Here is a 16,008-nt window from a genome sequence, read left to right on the forward strand (position 1 = left end):
CCCTTCATGGTGACTCACAGCGGTCAGCTCCCCTGTGCATTTCCAGAGACACAAGCCAGGACTTTCTACTTTCTGGCCAGCGGTCTGTGACAAGCAAGGGGGTGGAATTCCACACCAAGCCCAGAAGCTGTAACATATGGATCCAGGTAACTCACTTTGCACCCTGAAAAGCAGGGTGTGCCTCATATGAGAAATGTGCATATGGGGTGTCTGTGCCCAGGAGAGCCACTCAGGGGTCCTGGCCTTGGACAGTCTCAGCCTGGCCACAGCTGCGTCATCTTCCACTGTCGGGTCTCCCTCTGTGGTGGGCGCCAGCCCGTGTCTCATGGTCAAATTTCACGGTTTTGTGCTGATTCACTGCAACTTTGCTGTGTTCTCAGAGGAGCGATGGTGATGCCGGCTAACTATCCTCCCTGTCCCCACCCTCAAGCATTGTGACTGCTGACCAGGCGGTCCTAAGGTTGCCCCTTCTCTCCCTGACTGTCCCACCCCTGGGGACACCCCAGGTTGGGCTGGGAGGTGTTTGTGAATGTGGAAGCAACCTGGGGACACCACTGGACTGGACCGAGCTGAGGGGCCGAGTGCTGGGCTCCTCTGGGCACTGTGTGTCCCTTCTGAAGAGGAACCCCCGCGGGTCCTTATCCCCTCCCCCTCCCTGTGCTCTGCTCGGACACAGCCCTCCCTCCCAGCTCGGGCTAGCGCCTAGCCCTGGAATCCCAGCTTCCAGAAGAATCTCTGTCCCTCTTCAGAGACTCCAGGACTCAGAGTAGTTTCCATGCCTCCTCCACCTCAGGGTTGGGGCCCTGGTGCCCAGCACTGGCCCTTCTGAGGCGCGTGGGGAGAGACGAGACCCGGGGCCCAAAGGGCGCTAGCTTCACAGGTGTGGCCTCAGGACTCACAGACCCCAGGCCAAATGAGGTTCCTTCCCCCGCCTCAGCCGAGGGTCCTGAGGCTCTCCTTTGAGGGAGCTGGGCCAGGCCTGGGAGAGGCGGCTCCGGGTGTTCCCAGGGCCAGAGGGCCGTGGCCCAGGTCTGTGACCGGCAGGCGCTGTCGCCACTGCCCCCTGTCCTCGGTCCCGCCCGCCGGCGGGAGGCGCATGGGAAGGGCGCTCCTGCCCTCGTGTGGCCAAGCGGCGGCGGGTGGCCGCGGCGAGAGCGCGCGCTTTCTCCAAACTGCACACCCAGTCGGTAAATCCTAGCCGGGGAGAGGCTGTGCGCAGAAGAAGGAAGCTATTTCCAGCTATTTGTACAAAGATTTCCTTTTCCTTTCTATGAAAGATGCATAAAACCTCTCCCGGTCTGTCCTCGTTAAGGACCATAATCCAGGCGTCCAGCAGCAGAGGCGGGAGGGGGGGACAGCGGGGGCGCCTCTCCCTCGGGTGACGAACTGGGCCGCTGGCGACTGGCGTGGCTCGCCTGTTCCCGGGCCTCTCTCTCCGGGAGGTGTTCCCGGAAGAAACAATTGCGGGGGCCGCAGAGGGCCCCGCGACCCCTGGAGTAGGCAGGCGGAGAGTCACCACCATACGGGGCTTCGGGTCTGGAGCAAGGCCCGGCGCCTGCCAGCAAGGCCCGAGCACTGCCTCGTTCCCGCCTCACCGGCCAGGAGAAGCTACCGAACCGAGGCCGCGATCCAGCCGCCAGCCGTGAGGTTCCGTGCTCCGGGACGCGCGGCCCCGCCCTCCCCCAGGACCGGCCCCGCCCCGCCCCAGGCTCCGCCCACCAGGGCCCGCCCAGGCTCCGCCCACAGGCTCGTCCCAGGCCCCAAGCTTCCCTGCGCAACCAGCCCTGGAGACCAGCAGGCTCGGGAAGACGCACGACGCATGCGCGGGGCGGGTCCCGCGGCGTTGCCGTGGCTACAGGTGACGCGCTCCGTCGGGACTAGCGGGAGAGCGTTTCCGGGGCGGGGCGCGGTTGACGGAAGTGCGTGGCCGCCCTGGGCCATGGCGGCGCTCGGCGTCGTCTGTCTGCTGCTTGGGGCGGCGTCCTGGCCGTCGGCCTCGGCCTCGGGCGAGGAGTTCTGGCCCGGCCAGTCGGCGGCGGACATCCTGTCGGGGGCGGCGTCCCGCAGACGGTAAGCACGCGCGCGAGCCATCGGCGGGGCTCCCGCGGCGGCGGGCGGCGGGCGGCGGGGCCGGGGCGCGGATGGGGGCGGATGGGAGCGGAGCGGATGGGCCGGGGCGGAGGCCGCTGGACGCGAACCAGGCTCGCCCTGGGCGCACTCGGCCCCGGGGACCCCAGGGAAGGCCGCTGGCTGCGGGTCGGCGTAGGCGCAGCCCAGGGTTGGAGGAGCCCGGAATCGTCAGCGGGGCGGTTCTCGGGAAGCCCAGCCTCGTGGGTCCGCGCCCGGCCTTTCCGTGTCCCGCCAGACGCTGGGTGCTCGAGTCTCCGGCCTGTAGACGAAGGGTCCGTGCTGGTCGTCCTGGTACAGGACGGAGCCTGTGCTGGGTGCAGGGGCGCACGGGAGGCCCCCCCTCCAGGGTTTGGAGGCCGCGGGGAAAACTGCAGAGACGGGCGGCGCGGGGGGAGCGGTCGCGGCCGCTGAGGACCCTGCCCGGTCCCGTGGGGGCGGCGCTTCTCAGTGTGTCCGGGAGCCCCGAGGCGGCGCAGCGCTTTTCTGGTAAATGCAGGCTTTTTCACTCCTCCCTCCCACGGGCGCTCCGAGTGGTTCTTCCAGAGACCCGCCCGTCACACACACGCACTGGGATACAACGCGCTGAGTGCGGCAGCAGGTGTGAGAATCCCGCCCGCGCCACCAAAAGGAGGTTTCCAAAAAATTACAGACACTGTCACTCCTCTCACTAGTTATTTTCGTTTTGAAGAAAAATATACTTATTTTCATTTAAAGATATTAATAACAACATAATAGGTTTATTGCTATTCTGAAGGGAAATATTGAATACTTTTTTAAGTTTTTACGTTAACTCATTAACTTTTAGTAGGGGAATTGTCAATAGATTTAACTCATAACAGCCTTTTGGGGTCCCCAGTAATTGTTAAGAGTGTAAAGTAGGCTGTAGACCAAAGCATCTGAGAACCGCTGGACGGCCGTGTCAGGTACTGGTCCCCAAGAGGAGCCTGGGCTTAGTTGTGAGGCTGCTAGTTAAGCAGATGCTAAGATGTGTGCTGCTTCGGCTGTGGAGTCTAAGAAATCAGTCAGATTCCAGACTGGAAGCCTCTGTAAGTGCACGGTGGGCAACCACCCGTGGCCCCTCGACGTGTCCAGGTTTTCTGTGCAGAGGCCTGGGTGCTGACGCAGTGCTCTCCTGTTCCCTCGGCCAGGTATCTGCTGTATGATGTCAACCCCCCGGAGGGCTTCAACCTACGCAGGGATGTCTACATCCGCATTGCCTCCCTCCTGAAGACGCTGCTGAAGACTGAGGAGTGGGTGCTGGTGCTGCCTCCATGGGGCCGCCTCTACCACTGGCAGAGCCCGGACATTCACCAGGTCCGGATTCCCTGGTCCGACTTTTTCGATCTTCCAAGTCTCAATAGAAACATCCCGGTCATTGAGTACGAGCAGTTCATTGCGGGTAAGGCGGTGTTCGGTGTGATGTCGTCTCCCTGTCTGTGATGGTAGCCTTTGTCTGCAGAGGGGCCCTGCTTCTATTCCCACACGACCAGCAGTCAGTCTGTGTAATTCTTCCAGGGAAATAGATCTGAAGTGTCAGGTTCCTGCCCCCTTGCCTCTGACAACCATGGCAGCCTGGTGAATCAGGGACATGCAGTTAGAGCTGCCGTGACACAGCCACTGCCACGGAGACCAGCTGTCCTAGCAAGACAGCTAGCTTCCTGCGTAGAAAAGGCCGTTTTTACCTGAAGGAAAACACGGCGTGTGTGTGACACTGACCTTGTGCTATCTCACCGCAATGAGGACTTGTAATGATGCGTTGTTTCATTTAGTCCAGCTTAACCTTCCCTTTCTAATTCTTTTAAGAGAGAATAGTTAAAGATTTTTCTTAGAGTAAGGTAGCTAGAGTTTACCGTTGTTTTGTTTAGGAAACACAAACTTAAAAAGTCACTGAAACTTCCTTTCTGCTTCCTGAGAAGAGAGTCACAGTCTCCAAGAGGCAGATACTCTGTATCCCTCATTGATGATGGGTCACAGTCTCTAAGTGGCCCACACTCTGTAACACTGATTGATGGGTTCTGTCTCTAAGCAGAGGATACTCTGTAACATTCAGTGATGGGTCCTGTCTGTAAGGGGCCAATACTCTGTAACAATTGATGGATCCCTGTCTCCAAGTGGCAGATACTCTGTGACGTAGATTGAGTTCTTACTCTGCAGGGGCCTGGGCCCCTTAGACCTGTGCTCCCATTGAGTACAGTGGCTTTCACGACTTCGTTTTCAAGTTCTCTTTTTGCTGCACCTTCGTCCCTGTCTCTTTGAAATGTTTCGGTGCCAGAATCAGCCCTGTGAATGCTGCAGGCCTGGAATGGCAGAGGAGTACCTTCTCACATCTCATTCAGGCTTACGGGCAAACTCTGAGACTGTACGAAGCAGTCTCGGAACTCTGTCGCCTGATCCTAGACGCGCCCGACCCTAGACGAGCTTGCAGCTGGGTGTGTCGTCCGGCCTGCCTTCTGGGAAGCTGTCTGCCCTTGGTCTGAAGCCTGGTTATGGATCCTCCCTGCGGGGTGGGCGATACATTCCTGACAAGTGGGCATGGGACAGGTCTGGGCCTTAGCCACCTGAGATAGTGCTTAGGGTGTGTGGGGATGGGAGACAGGTGTCCTCCTTGCTGCTGTCCAGACTTCACCCCTGGAGCCAGATCTGCTGGGGGCAGGGAGGACGGGACGCCTTGGGCGACAGCAGATGGGCTTTGCCTCCACCTGTCTGACCAGCTGACTGCTCCGCTATTTCCTCCCCTACAAAGGGGGACAGACATGGGTGCCCATCCTGAGATGTGTGCAGCAGGGCACCTGGCCAGCCTCTCAGTGTCCCATCACTGTCCCCTACCGTTTGAGGGACCCCTGGATGGCATCAGGTACCGTCCTTAGTGGAGATGCCAGTGCCTGCGCGAGAGCGAATGTGGGAAAGACCACGTTTCGTTTGCTGTGGCTCTCGTCACTGGGCTCGTTCATTCCATCTTGGGACACATCTTTGACCCCCACAGATGTGGCCGCCACGTAGGTGTGGGCAGGAGTGCTGGGTGAGAGGGACACAGGCCCTGGTCTCCTGGGGCTCCTGTGGGAGCAGAAAGCAAGAATGTAAACAAGTCATGGAAACGTGCAGTGTCCAGGTGACGGGTGCCACGGAGCAAGAGGAAAGTGGGTGACCATGGCCCGGGACGGTGTCCCAGGGAGGGGAAGTGTGAATGGCCACACGGGTCCAGAGCAAACCCTCGAGGGGACGGTGAAGGCGGGGACAACCCTGGGGCCCTGGGAGGGGCAGTCCTGGCCGGGAGCATGCTGATGCCGTGGGGGCCCCACGGAGGCCAGCCCAGGAGAAGGACGGCCATCGGGAGGCCCAGCCCTGTCGGAGGGAAGTGGGGTGCAGGCAGGAAGAGGAGAGGACTGAGGGCAAGTCCCGGGCGGGGAGCCCATGGCCCAGCCAGGGCCTGGACAAGCTTCTCCCCCACCCCACCCACTCACCTGCTACAGGGACCCTGTGCCCTGATATCATTTATTCTGTCCTATCTCCGTTTTCGTAAGCTTTCTCCAGTCTTTTTTGAGAGGAAGTGGCATTACATAAAGTGACAGTTTTCTGTGTCTGTGGCAGTCTGACAGGTGCCACCCATGCGCTTCGGGTACTGTTACACTCTCGGTTCTTGGTCTCTTCTAGAGTCCGGCGGGCCCTTCATCGACCAGGTTTATGTTCTGCAAGGTTACGCAGAAGGGTGGAAAGAGGGCACCTGGGAGGAGAAGGTTGACGACCGGCCCTGCATCGACCCGCCGCTGTACTCACAGGACAAGCACGAGTACTACAGGTGCGGCTGCGGGCGTGACACACCTGAGACACGTGCACCTGTCCCCACACGGTGCGGCTGCGGCGTGTGACACACCTGAGACACGTGCACCTGTCCCCACACGGTGCGGCTGCGGGGCGTGTGACACACCTGAGACACGTGCACCTGTCCCCACACGGTGCGGCTGCGGGGTACCTGCGCCGTGCTGGGTCTGAGGCCCCGGGCCCGGGTCCGGGCGTGTGAAACACCTGAGACACGTTCACCTCTCCCCACATGGTGCGGCTGCGGGCGTGTGACACACCTGAGACACGTTCACCTCTCCCCACATGGTGCGGCTGCGGGCGTGTGACACACTTGAGACACGTGCACCTGTCCCCACACGGTGCGGCTGCGGGCGTGTGACACACCTGAGACACGTGCACCTGTCCCCACACGGTGCGGCTGCGGGGCGTGTGACACACCTGAGACACGTGCACCTGTCCACACATGGTGCGGCTGCGGGGCGCCTGCGCCGTGCTGGCTCTGAGGCCCCGGGCCGGGCCGGGCGTGTGACACACCTGAGACACGTTCACCTGTCCCCACATGGTGCGGCTGCGGGCGTGTGACACACCTGAGACACGTGCACCTGTCCCCACACGGTGCGGCTGCGGGCGTGTGACACACCTGAGACACATGCACCTGTCCCCACACGGTGCAGCTGCGGGGCATGTGACACACCTGAGACACGTGCACCTGTCCCCACACGGTGCGGCTGCGGGCGTGTGACACACCTGAGACACGTGCACCTGTCCCCACACGGTGCGGCTGCGGGCGTGTGACACACCTGAGACACGTTCACCTGTCCACACATGGTGCGGCTGCGGGGCGCCTGCGCCGTGCTGGCTCTGAGGCCCCGGGCCGGGCCGGGCGTGTGACACACCTGAGACACGTTCACCTGTCCCCACATGGTGCGGCTGCGGGCGTGTGACACACCTGAGACACGTGCACCTGTCCCCACATGGTGCGGCTGCAGGCGTGTGACACACCTGAGACACGTGCACCTGTCCCCACATGGTGCGGCTGCGGGCGTGTGACACACCTGAGACACGTTCACCTGTCCCCACATGGTGCGGCTGCGGGGCGCCTGCGCCGTGCTGGGTCTGAGGCCCCGGGCCCGGGTCCGGGCGTGTGAAAGACCTGAGACACGTTCACCTCTCCCCACATGGTGACTGTTGCTGAGGCCCTGGGGACGGCGCTCTTGTCACCCCAGTTGTAAGTTGCTGTCAAGAGGCCTTCCTGTGGAAGAGCTGCCACCTCAGCAGCTCTCACGACTCGAGGGACAGCTCTTTGGAAGAGCGTGGTTTTAGGGACCGTCGCCATCACGGCTCTGGCACCCAAGCGTATGTCAGTTCCAGCAGGTTCCTTCCGGACTGCCCCTCTGCCCGCCACTGTGCCGTCCGTCCCTCAGCAGAGCTTCAGTGGCCCCTCCGTCAGACGAGGTGCACAGCTGCTTGAAAACCCTCCCAGGACTGTCAGTCCCTCAATCACGGCCAGTGGGTCTCGCTCAGGAGTCGCTGTTTATGCAGGTCCCAGCTGCACAGGCCTCTGGATGCTCCTCGCTGCCCGAGTGAGACGAGCTGCAGTAACAGGGCTTTGTGGCTCTTCTTTTCCAGGGGATGGTTTTGGGGATATGAAGAAACGAGGGGTCTGAACGTCTCCTGTCTGTCTGTTCAGGGATCGGCTTCTGTCATTGCACCTGTGCTTCTGAGGAACACGTCGGCACGGTAGGTGCCTGCAGGGCCCCGGGACCTGTCCTGCTGGTGTCAGAACACCTGGCTGGGGCCTGTGTGACCTCGTCCCCTGCCCCACAGCCACGCCACAGCAAGGCAGCCTGGCATTGGGATGGAGTGTCCTTGGGGCGAGACCAGGGGGTCCCAGGTTGACCAGCGCAGCCTGCTGTCCTCAGGGGTCACACTGCTGGTGACTGGTCACACCCGGTTTGCGCCAGGGTCCCTGTCTGAGGTGATGGTGGCGAGCGGGGCCCAGCTGGGTGCACTGGGTGTGAGGGGAACCTCGGGGAGGTAGGCACGAGGATGAAGGAAGTAGGGTGAATGGAAGGGGGCACCCTTCTCATTTACTTACTTCATTCCTGCCGGGATAATGGCAAAGTGCACCCTTGGCCGTGGGGTCGTGTGGCTGAGGCAGGTGAGGGCAAGGACGGGAGTGGGACGAGCAGAGCCAGGGGGCGTTTGAAATGACTGACTGCGCTGGCTCCATGGTGAGGGCTCCACGGGGGACGAGCACACGCTTTCCATCTGGGTCACTTCTGAAATGAGGCGCTCCCATGAACCCCCAAAGCCTGACCCTGGAGGGTCAGAGGAGGGCGGCTGCTCCCAGCCTCCGGGAAGTGTCAGCCCCGGGTCCCTCTTGGGATGCAGCTGCCATCCCTCGCCACTAGGTGGCACCGAGGACTCAGCGGGAAGGGACAAGTGGAGTGGCTTGGTTTGTGACATTGACAGGAGGGCGACACGGGCTTGGCAGCCAGGCAGCCATGTTCTTAGGAGTTTTGCTGTAGGTGGAGGTGCTGGGGGACATGGGGACCCTGAAATAGGAGCCCCTTCTGCTGGCTACCCTCAGGCTCCCTCAGAGTTGGAAGCAGGTGCACGGGGCGGGCCTCCTGTGACAGCCCCGCTCGTGCCCCTTGAACTCTCGGGAGCCCAGTGCCGCCTGCTGTGTGTCTCTAAGGCCCGCGTGAGTGCCTGCAGATGACAGGCAGGGTCACGGCACTGCCCCTGGTGCCCGGGCGCTGGGCAGGACCCTCCCGCCCCCTCAGCCCGTTTTCTCCGTGTTAGGACCAGCGTGGGGCATGCTGGGCCTTTGGAAACAGATGCCTGTGGGCGCGTCAAAGGCTCGCACACCTCTGCTCAAGGAATCAGATTGTCACTCGCGGAGAAGCCGAGGCCCCAGTCGTTGAGCTCTGGCTCTACTGGTGCCCAGGGCAGCGTCCTCACGAGACACGTTTGGGTTTCAGAAGCAGATCTGCCTGAAGTGTGGGCCTGTAGGATGTGTGAGCTTGCCGGTCACTTTCCCTGGGTCTCATTTATGGGTCGTAACGGAGCTGAGCCCAGAGGAGGACTCGTGCCTGGAAGCAGCCTCGGGTCAGGAGCAAGGCCCCTGCGAGGGGGAGGGCAGCAGCCAGAGACAGGGAGGGGCTCACCCCAGCACACAGCAGTGTGCGAGGCGAAACCCCGAAGCTTTGAAGAGAAAAAAGCCTCAAGACCACGGGTGGGGAGAGTTCTTACAGCAGATGTGGAAAGCACGAACCAAAAAAGAAAAGATCGGCGTTCAGTTACATTACGATTTCGGGTTTCTGTCCATCGGAAGGCACCATACCACGGCCAAGGTGAAGGCCCACACAGGGGGAGCCCAGAACCCTCCGAATCGGTGTGGGGGCCAGGCCGCTGCCTCAGGCTGGGCAGTAACTTGCCCCCATGCACGCTGCTGACCCCACCAGGTCAGTGCCCCCAGTTCATCCTGCAGCTCCCTGGCCCAGGGCCCCCCACTCTGATGTCCTCCACAGCGTGTGGCTGGCGCCATTTCTAAAGTGAGCCTCTCTTCCGTGCTGTGCGCAGGTCGGTGATGCTGGACAGAGCCGAGAACCTCCTGCACGACCACTACGGAGGGAAGGAGTACTGGGACGTGAGTGCCGCCGGCGTCTCCCGGGCCACTTCCATAGTTGGTTTTGTGTGTGAAAGTGTGAGGCCGTCGAGAACTCTTGTTTTCAGGCTTGCTGTCTGAGACTGCAAGGGCTGAGTGGGCGTAGGCACCGCAGAGATTTCTGCCCACCGCACGCAGGGCACCTCGGTGCCTGCCAGCCCCGGCCTCGGCTGTCCCTGCATCGGGCTGTCTTTTCCCTCTGCCGCTTCCAGTGGCTGGGTTTAGGGCTCTTCCTGCTCGTTTCACCCCAGCTTTGAAAGAGGTGGGGCATTTCCTGCCCTGACCCCTTCATGTTGGGCTCCACCTCGATGGGGAGCTGGCTCTGGGTGACCTGATGCCACGTCATCAGAGGGAGCGGTGACACAGCCCTGGAAAACGGCTTCCCGGCTGTGGCATGCGCTGACGCCTTGGTGACGTCTGGTTTGGAAAAGAGGCACAGTCCTTGCTGATGGGACAAAAGCATGAAATGTGTCCTACAGCTGTGACTTGGGGGCCTGGCCTGTAGGGGGCTCTGTGGACGAGGGGCACACAGCTTCTGCAAGGATCGGGGGACAAGGGACCCTGGGGGGCGGGGGCACGTGCCCCTTCGGATCAGCCCAGCCCCGCTCGACTCCCAGCCTCACCCAGGTCCTAGTCTGTGGAGAGAAACATGCTTAGAAGGTGCGTTGTTTGCTGCTAAAGAGATAGACATTTTTAGGTAAATTCCAGCTGGAATTGACTCACACTGGCTCACCCCAAGGCAGCTGTTTCTGTGCCCACAGTTGGGTTTGGGTGCCTGTCCGGCCGGGCCTGCGCCCTCCCCCGGCTGCCTCCCAGAGGCCCCGCATGCAGACAGGCTCCCAGGACCCTCTGCATGCGGCGCCCCGTCCCCTGGCTGCCTCGCAGCAGCACGGTTTCCACCACACACTTGGCTTGATTTTTGTCCTCACGGCTCCAAGGTGTGTTGACTGAGCCACAGGTGGTTTCATGGGCTAGTTTTTTAAAAAGGCAAACACAGTATTTTGCGTTCAGGAAATTGCTGTCTGTGTTCTGTGATCTGTGCGCCCGATTCACGACGAGGGGTGCGCCCTGTTGCTTCTTAACCGTAAAGTAACTGCCTATCCTCGTCCCTGGGCTGCCTGCACCCTGTCGCTGCGAGGAGACCCTCGGGTGTCAGCCTAGGAGGTTGCGCTCCTCAGCGACTGACACAGCTGATGATGTGTCACCCTGCTGGTGGCCTCAGTGACTGAGTGTGGCCTGTGCACGACTCCGCCTTCCCGAGAGCCAGGGTGTCGTCCTGGGCATTTCCATCAGATTCTCTGTCTGGACTGGGAGATGGCTGGGCCCCAGGGGCTTGGCGCAGGGCGTGGGGTGCGGGGCGCTCAGCAGCCTGTCTCTGCCCAGACTCGGAGGAGCATGGTGTTTGCCAAGCAGCTGCGGGCCGTGGGTGACGAGTTCAGAAGCAAATACCTTAACTCCACCGACGAGGCCGACAGGATCCCCTTCCAGGAGGACTGGACCAAGATGAAGGTAGAGTCCATTTTCTGATCAGAGCAAATGGAAATGATGTCTTCAGTTGCATAATAATGAACCGAATAATGAATTTACGGAAGGTGTCACCTCCCTTACACAGTCTGTGTTACCATGATTCTCGTGGAGGCGGCTCCTGGGGACCCATCCTGGGGAATCGCTCCAGTCAGGTTTCCCTTTGGTGAAGTGAGAAATGACTGCAGGTCGGGCAGCACAGAGGTCTGGCTGCTCTTGAGTAAAGCCCAGTGACAGATGCCAGAGCAGAAAGCGAGAGGGAGCCATGTCGGCGTGTTTTGCTTCATGATACACGAGCACTGGAGAAAGAAACGGCAAGACTCACAGCTCCCCGAGCACGTTTGGCCTAGCGTCATCCTTTTTAAAAATCTTTTCTGCAAGGAAAGGTTGGGTTTTCCTGTAGTTTAATTTCACCACATAATACACTGCTTTTTCAAATTGGCGTTGTCTTTACGCATCTCCAGCGCCACGTAGTTTTAAGGCTCTCCTTGCAGTGGGGATTTTACCAGCAAACTGTTCCGTAGAGAGCACCAGCCTCCCTGCTTGTTCTTTCACAAGACTGTTTGCAGGTGGAATGGCATTGTTCCAGCCAAGACAATTAGGTGTTTGCACAGTCGTTACTGGGAAGAGACAATATTAAGTAGCACTTGTGTTCTTTCCCAGTGTCTCTTTGACGGTTTTTATTGCACTCAGATCGAAGAGTGTGGTAATTAACTGCTCCGCAGCCCTAGAAAGACATCCTGTCCCCTGAGCGTCCCTGGCGCCGGACGCTGCATGTGGAACGCTCATCCGCTCTGCGTCCCCCGTCCCGCTGCTGTTTTGGGCCTGGACGCTGACACAGCTCGAAGGTCCATGTCAGTGTATCTGGTCCTGCTTTGCCAGGTCAAGCTGGGCTCCTCGCTGGGGGGCCCGTACCTCGGCGTTCACCTGAGAAGGAAGGATTTCATCTGGGGACACCGGGAGGATGTGCCCAGTCTGGGTGGAGCTGTGAAGAAGATCCGCAGCCTCATGGAGACCCATGGGCTGGACAAGGTGTTTGTGGCCACCGACGCCGTCAGGACAGGTAGGCCGGCCCTCGGGCTGCCGTGTGTCCCTTCCCGCCCTGGTGGGGTTCTGGGCAGACCGGACTGGGGACCCCGCTGAGCTGGGTGTGCGAGGAATGAAGTTAGCACGTGGCAGGGCACGTACGTCACCCGTCAGGCAGACGCCTGTCTGTTGGCACCTGCACCTCCCATCGCGACGGCCTCTCCTTGCTCTGCAGAGTATGAGGAGCTCAAGAGGCTGCTGCCCGAGATGGTGAGGTTTGAGCCCACGTGGGAAGAGCTGGAGCTCTACAAGGACGGCGGCGTGGCCATCATCGACCAGTGGGTCTGCTCGCACGCCAGGTGCTCTGCGCGGCGCGCCTTTGGTTTTAACGGCTCGACGTGTGCGTCTGTCCTTGTACAGGGCTCTGTGTGCTGGGGGCTGCAGGGACGGCCCCAGGGGCTGCCTGCGGGGTGAGGGGCGGGCTCAGCCCCGTGGGGATGGAGGGGTGTCGGCTGACAGCCTGTGCCCCGGCCGGGCACCCTGCGCCTTTGAGCGAGAGCCTGGCAGCTGTGCTCTGGGCCCCTGGGTTCCGTGGAGGTTGTGAGCTTGGCTCTGCCGCCTGCCTTAGGTAGACCCAGGTCTGGCGGACGTCCTTGGGGACAGATTCCGTTGCATTTATTGCAAGACCACCATCTGGAGGGGGCTGCAGGCCATTTCTTCCCGATGTCTGGAGTCTGCCCCCACGCAGGACCTGTCTGTATCCTGAGACTCGCAGCTGGGGCCCCCCTGCCTGGTTGGCGCTCTCCCGGTTTCTGATCCGTGCTGCCTGTCCAGGCCACTTGGCGGTGGTGCCAGCTGCTGGGAGCCGGGCCCAGAGGTGTGTGGGAGCGAGCGACTGGTGTGACCTCTGGTGTCACTTTGCAGGTTCTTCATCGGCACATCTGTGTCCACATTTTCTTTCCGGATTCACGAGGAGAGAGAGATCCTGGGCCTGGACCCCAGCACGACGTACAACCGGTTTTGTGGGGACCAGGAGACAGTGTGCGAGCAGCCCACGCACTGGAGGATCGCGTACTGAGCAGGCCCGGGGGCCAGTGCCTGGGCCCGTTTTACATGCAGGTGACTGGTAACGTGTCACCGTGGGGTCTCCCCTGCTCCCGGCCCGTGGCTGGGCAGTCAGACTGTCACTTCTCGGGTGTCAGTCCCAGAGGCCACGTGCGGGCACAGCCCACGGCCATGTGAGCCATGGCGGGAGCCCATTGTGTCTGGAGTTGCGTCCATTCTCTGTGTCTCTGCCAGCCGCCTGCCGCCTGTGAAAAAGCTGCCGCTTCCTGGGAAACCTGCTTGTGTCTCCTGTTGGAATTTGACCCTGTGTGTCACCCGCCAGCAAGGCCCGCGGCGTGTTTCTCCTGGTGCGTGTGTCATGGGCAGGTGTGGCCTGCGAACGGCTCCCATCCCAGTGGCCACGCAGAGCTGGCTGTGCCTTGGGACGTGGTGTGATTGGAGTCTGGTGTGGCCGTCGTGACCCCGTGGTGGCCCCTGTCCTGACTGAGACCTGGTGTGAGTTGGAGGGCACAGGGCCTGCGGTCTCGCAGAGCCGGTCGAGGCCTTCGGGGCCTGTGAAGCCGTCCTCTCTCTCCTCCCCTTAACCGAGTGCCAGAAAGTTCTACCGCAGATCTTCAGTGACTTGTCTTGTTCACACGGAAACCCTCCACGGCTGCAGGAAGCTAGCAGTCCATCGTCACATCTGTGTCTGGCTGGCTGCCTCTGTCTGTGATTGTCGCTGATCGCTTGTCTGAGAAGCGCCCACCTGCTCCCCTCGCAGCAGGGGCACCTCAGCCCTGCGTCTCCAGGAACCCTCTTTCAGCACTGCCGCCACCAAGGGACCACCAGGGCCACCTGTCAGCGGTGCAGTGCGGCCATGGGCCCTGTCTCCTCTGACGGGGACCCTGACTTTTCAGGGACACCGCGGGTGGTGAGTGCGGCCATGGGCCCCCCTGCTGTGTCTGGCCACGCGGGGCCGCGGCCCAGAGCCTGGGTTCCTCTCCGTGTCCTCCCGAGCTTGCAGACTCGATGTGAGTGCACTGGTGTCCCATACTGTCAGCTGTGCAGAGTGAAGTAACGAGATATTTATTCTATTTCCGTTTGTACGCTCAGATAGTATTAATAAAGTGAATTTTCTAGAAAGCAGGATGTTGGAAGTGGTGCCTCCTCTTACTCTTGAATTTTCTGTTGGCTGAGAGCCCTGCAGAGCGATGAGGGAAGTGACGTGCGTGGTGGGCGTGCAGGCTCGCCCGGACGTGGGGACGTGCTGGGTGCTGTGGGCCTGAGCTGAGAGGCGGCCGAAGTCCCACTGTCCCGCCATCGGAAGGTCGGAGCAGCTGTGAGAACTGCCAGCCTCAGGCCCAGGAGGCAGCATGGCCCCGAGCTGTGTCCTGCGGGGAAGGGGTGGGGACGCTGGGAATGTGGGAGCTCAGGAGCCCAGCCCCGAGTCCCCCAAGAGGCCAGGACATGACAACACACTGTGGGACCCAGCTTGCCAGCCAATGGTTATGAGTCGCCCGCGTCAAATCTCGCTGACCAGCTGGCCGCTTTGCTGGCGTGAGGTGGCCCTTCAGGGGCCCTGGCTGAACCCCGGAGGGACCCCAGAGGGACCACCGGGGGTGAGGACTGCCGGTGGTGGTGGTACCTGTGACGTGGCCTCCTTGTCCCCATTCTTGCATGGAGGACAGGGGTGGGGATGATTCTCTGATGATCAGTCTGCCCCGCTCAGGCCCGGAGGCCCCCAGAGTGTCCGCAGGTGACATTTCCGGGGGCTGCAGTGAAGGAAGCGGCCCTGTTAGTGATGATTCAGCTGCTGGCTCCTGTCGCTGGTCTGGCTGCACGTCCCGCTGTTGAGATGTTTGGGGTCCTCCGTGCAGGACAGCCAAGGACGTCCTGAGCTCGAGCCAGAGGGACCTCGCAGGGAGATCACGGCCGGCCCTCCAGGGCAGAGCGCCGCTGGGCATGCGTGGATGCACCTGCTGAGGGAGGTCAGGCCTGGGCCACAAGCTGGGCGCAGCTCTGCTTGCTCGTGGGGGCCTCACCCCAGTGCTGGGACTCACGCCCTGCGTGCTCCCTGGGGTTCAGGCCCGTGGAGCTGCAGCCCCAGACGGCCCCTCGGCCCCATGCCCTCCGTCAGTGTCATCCCCTTCCTCCCTCCAGCAGGGAGACTCAGCTCCCACTCCCACACCCACCCGGCGTGTGTGTCTGTGTGTGTGTGTGGTTTTAAATGAGTCTGCACATTTTTTTAAGCACTGGGCAGAAGGAAAAGCTGCAGAGGGGCAGTTTCCTCCAGCCCACTGTCATGCAGGGTCTCTGGTCCCGCTCCCCACGTAAGAACATAAGAACGCAGGACATGGTGAGGCCAAACAGGAACACCCACGGAGCCATAGATAGGAGAGTCACACCACTATATTCTCACTGGCGGCTGGGTTGGAGACACAGGAAGCAGGAGCCACACTGTCCGCAACCTGCCGTCCACTTGCCTCTGCCAACCAACCAGCCCCTTGCTAACTGCAACCCGCGCTTGCCAGCCACCTACTTCTTGCTAGCCCCCATTTTCTGCTAGCTTAGCCGCAGCAGTTATATTACTGGCTACTGGCTCACTGGTTACAGCTGACGGCCAAATAGCCACAGCTGATGGCCATCCAATCACAATTGATGGCCATTTACTACCTGAGCCAGCACCTTTCCACATGAGGCCAAGAGCCTGGAAACTGCACTCGTAGCTCTGTCCCCACATCCATGAAACCCACTTCTAGGCCCGGGGGTACACGGACCATTGAGGTTTCGAGGGGGATGGGGCAGGAAGTTCA

The 16,008-nt window shown here is 61.1% G+C and overlaps 1 protein-coding gene across 3 annotated transcripts; it reads left to right on the plus strand.

The window, feature by feature from the left end:
• Window positions 1-1,901: 1,901 nt before the first annotated feature.
• On the plus strand, window positions 1,902-14,344 carry POFUT2 (protein O-fucosyltransferase 2). 3 transcript variants are annotated; one of them, XM_074323570.1, is made up of 10 exons: window positions 1,902-2,070; window positions 3,279-3,529; window positions 5,782-5,926; window positions 7,558-7,668; window positions 9,517-9,583; window positions 10,985-11,110; window positions 12,008-12,188; window positions 12,387-12,551; window positions 13,076-13,270; window positions 13,451-14,344. In XM_074323570.1, exons 1-10 carry the CDS (start codon window positions 1,940-1,942, stop codon window positions 13,465-13,467), a joined length of 1,389 nt encoding a protein of 462 aa, XP_074179671.1. In that variant the 5' UTR covers window positions 1,902-1,939; the 3' UTR covers window positions 13,468-14,344. The 3 variants fall into 3 exon arrangements, with proteins under 3 accessions (XP_074179671.1, XP_019571303.1, XP_019571300.1); XM_019715744.2 differs by having other exon boundaries at window positions 1,903-2,070; window positions 12,387-12,510; XM_019715741.2 differs by having other exon boundaries at window positions 1,903-2,070; window positions 12,387-12,510; window positions 13,076-14,344.
• The last annotated feature ends 1,664 nt before the right edge of the window (window positions 14,345-16,008 follow it).

The sequence above is a fragment of the Rhinolophus sinicus genome, linkage group LG01 (genome assembly GCF_036562045.2).
Source record: "Rhinolophus sinicus isolate RSC01 linkage group LG01, ASM3656204v1, whole genome shotgun sequence".
NCBI classification, from domain to species: Eukaryota; Metazoa; Chordata; class Mammalia; order Chiroptera; family Rhinolophidae; genus Rhinolophus; species Rhinolophus sinicus.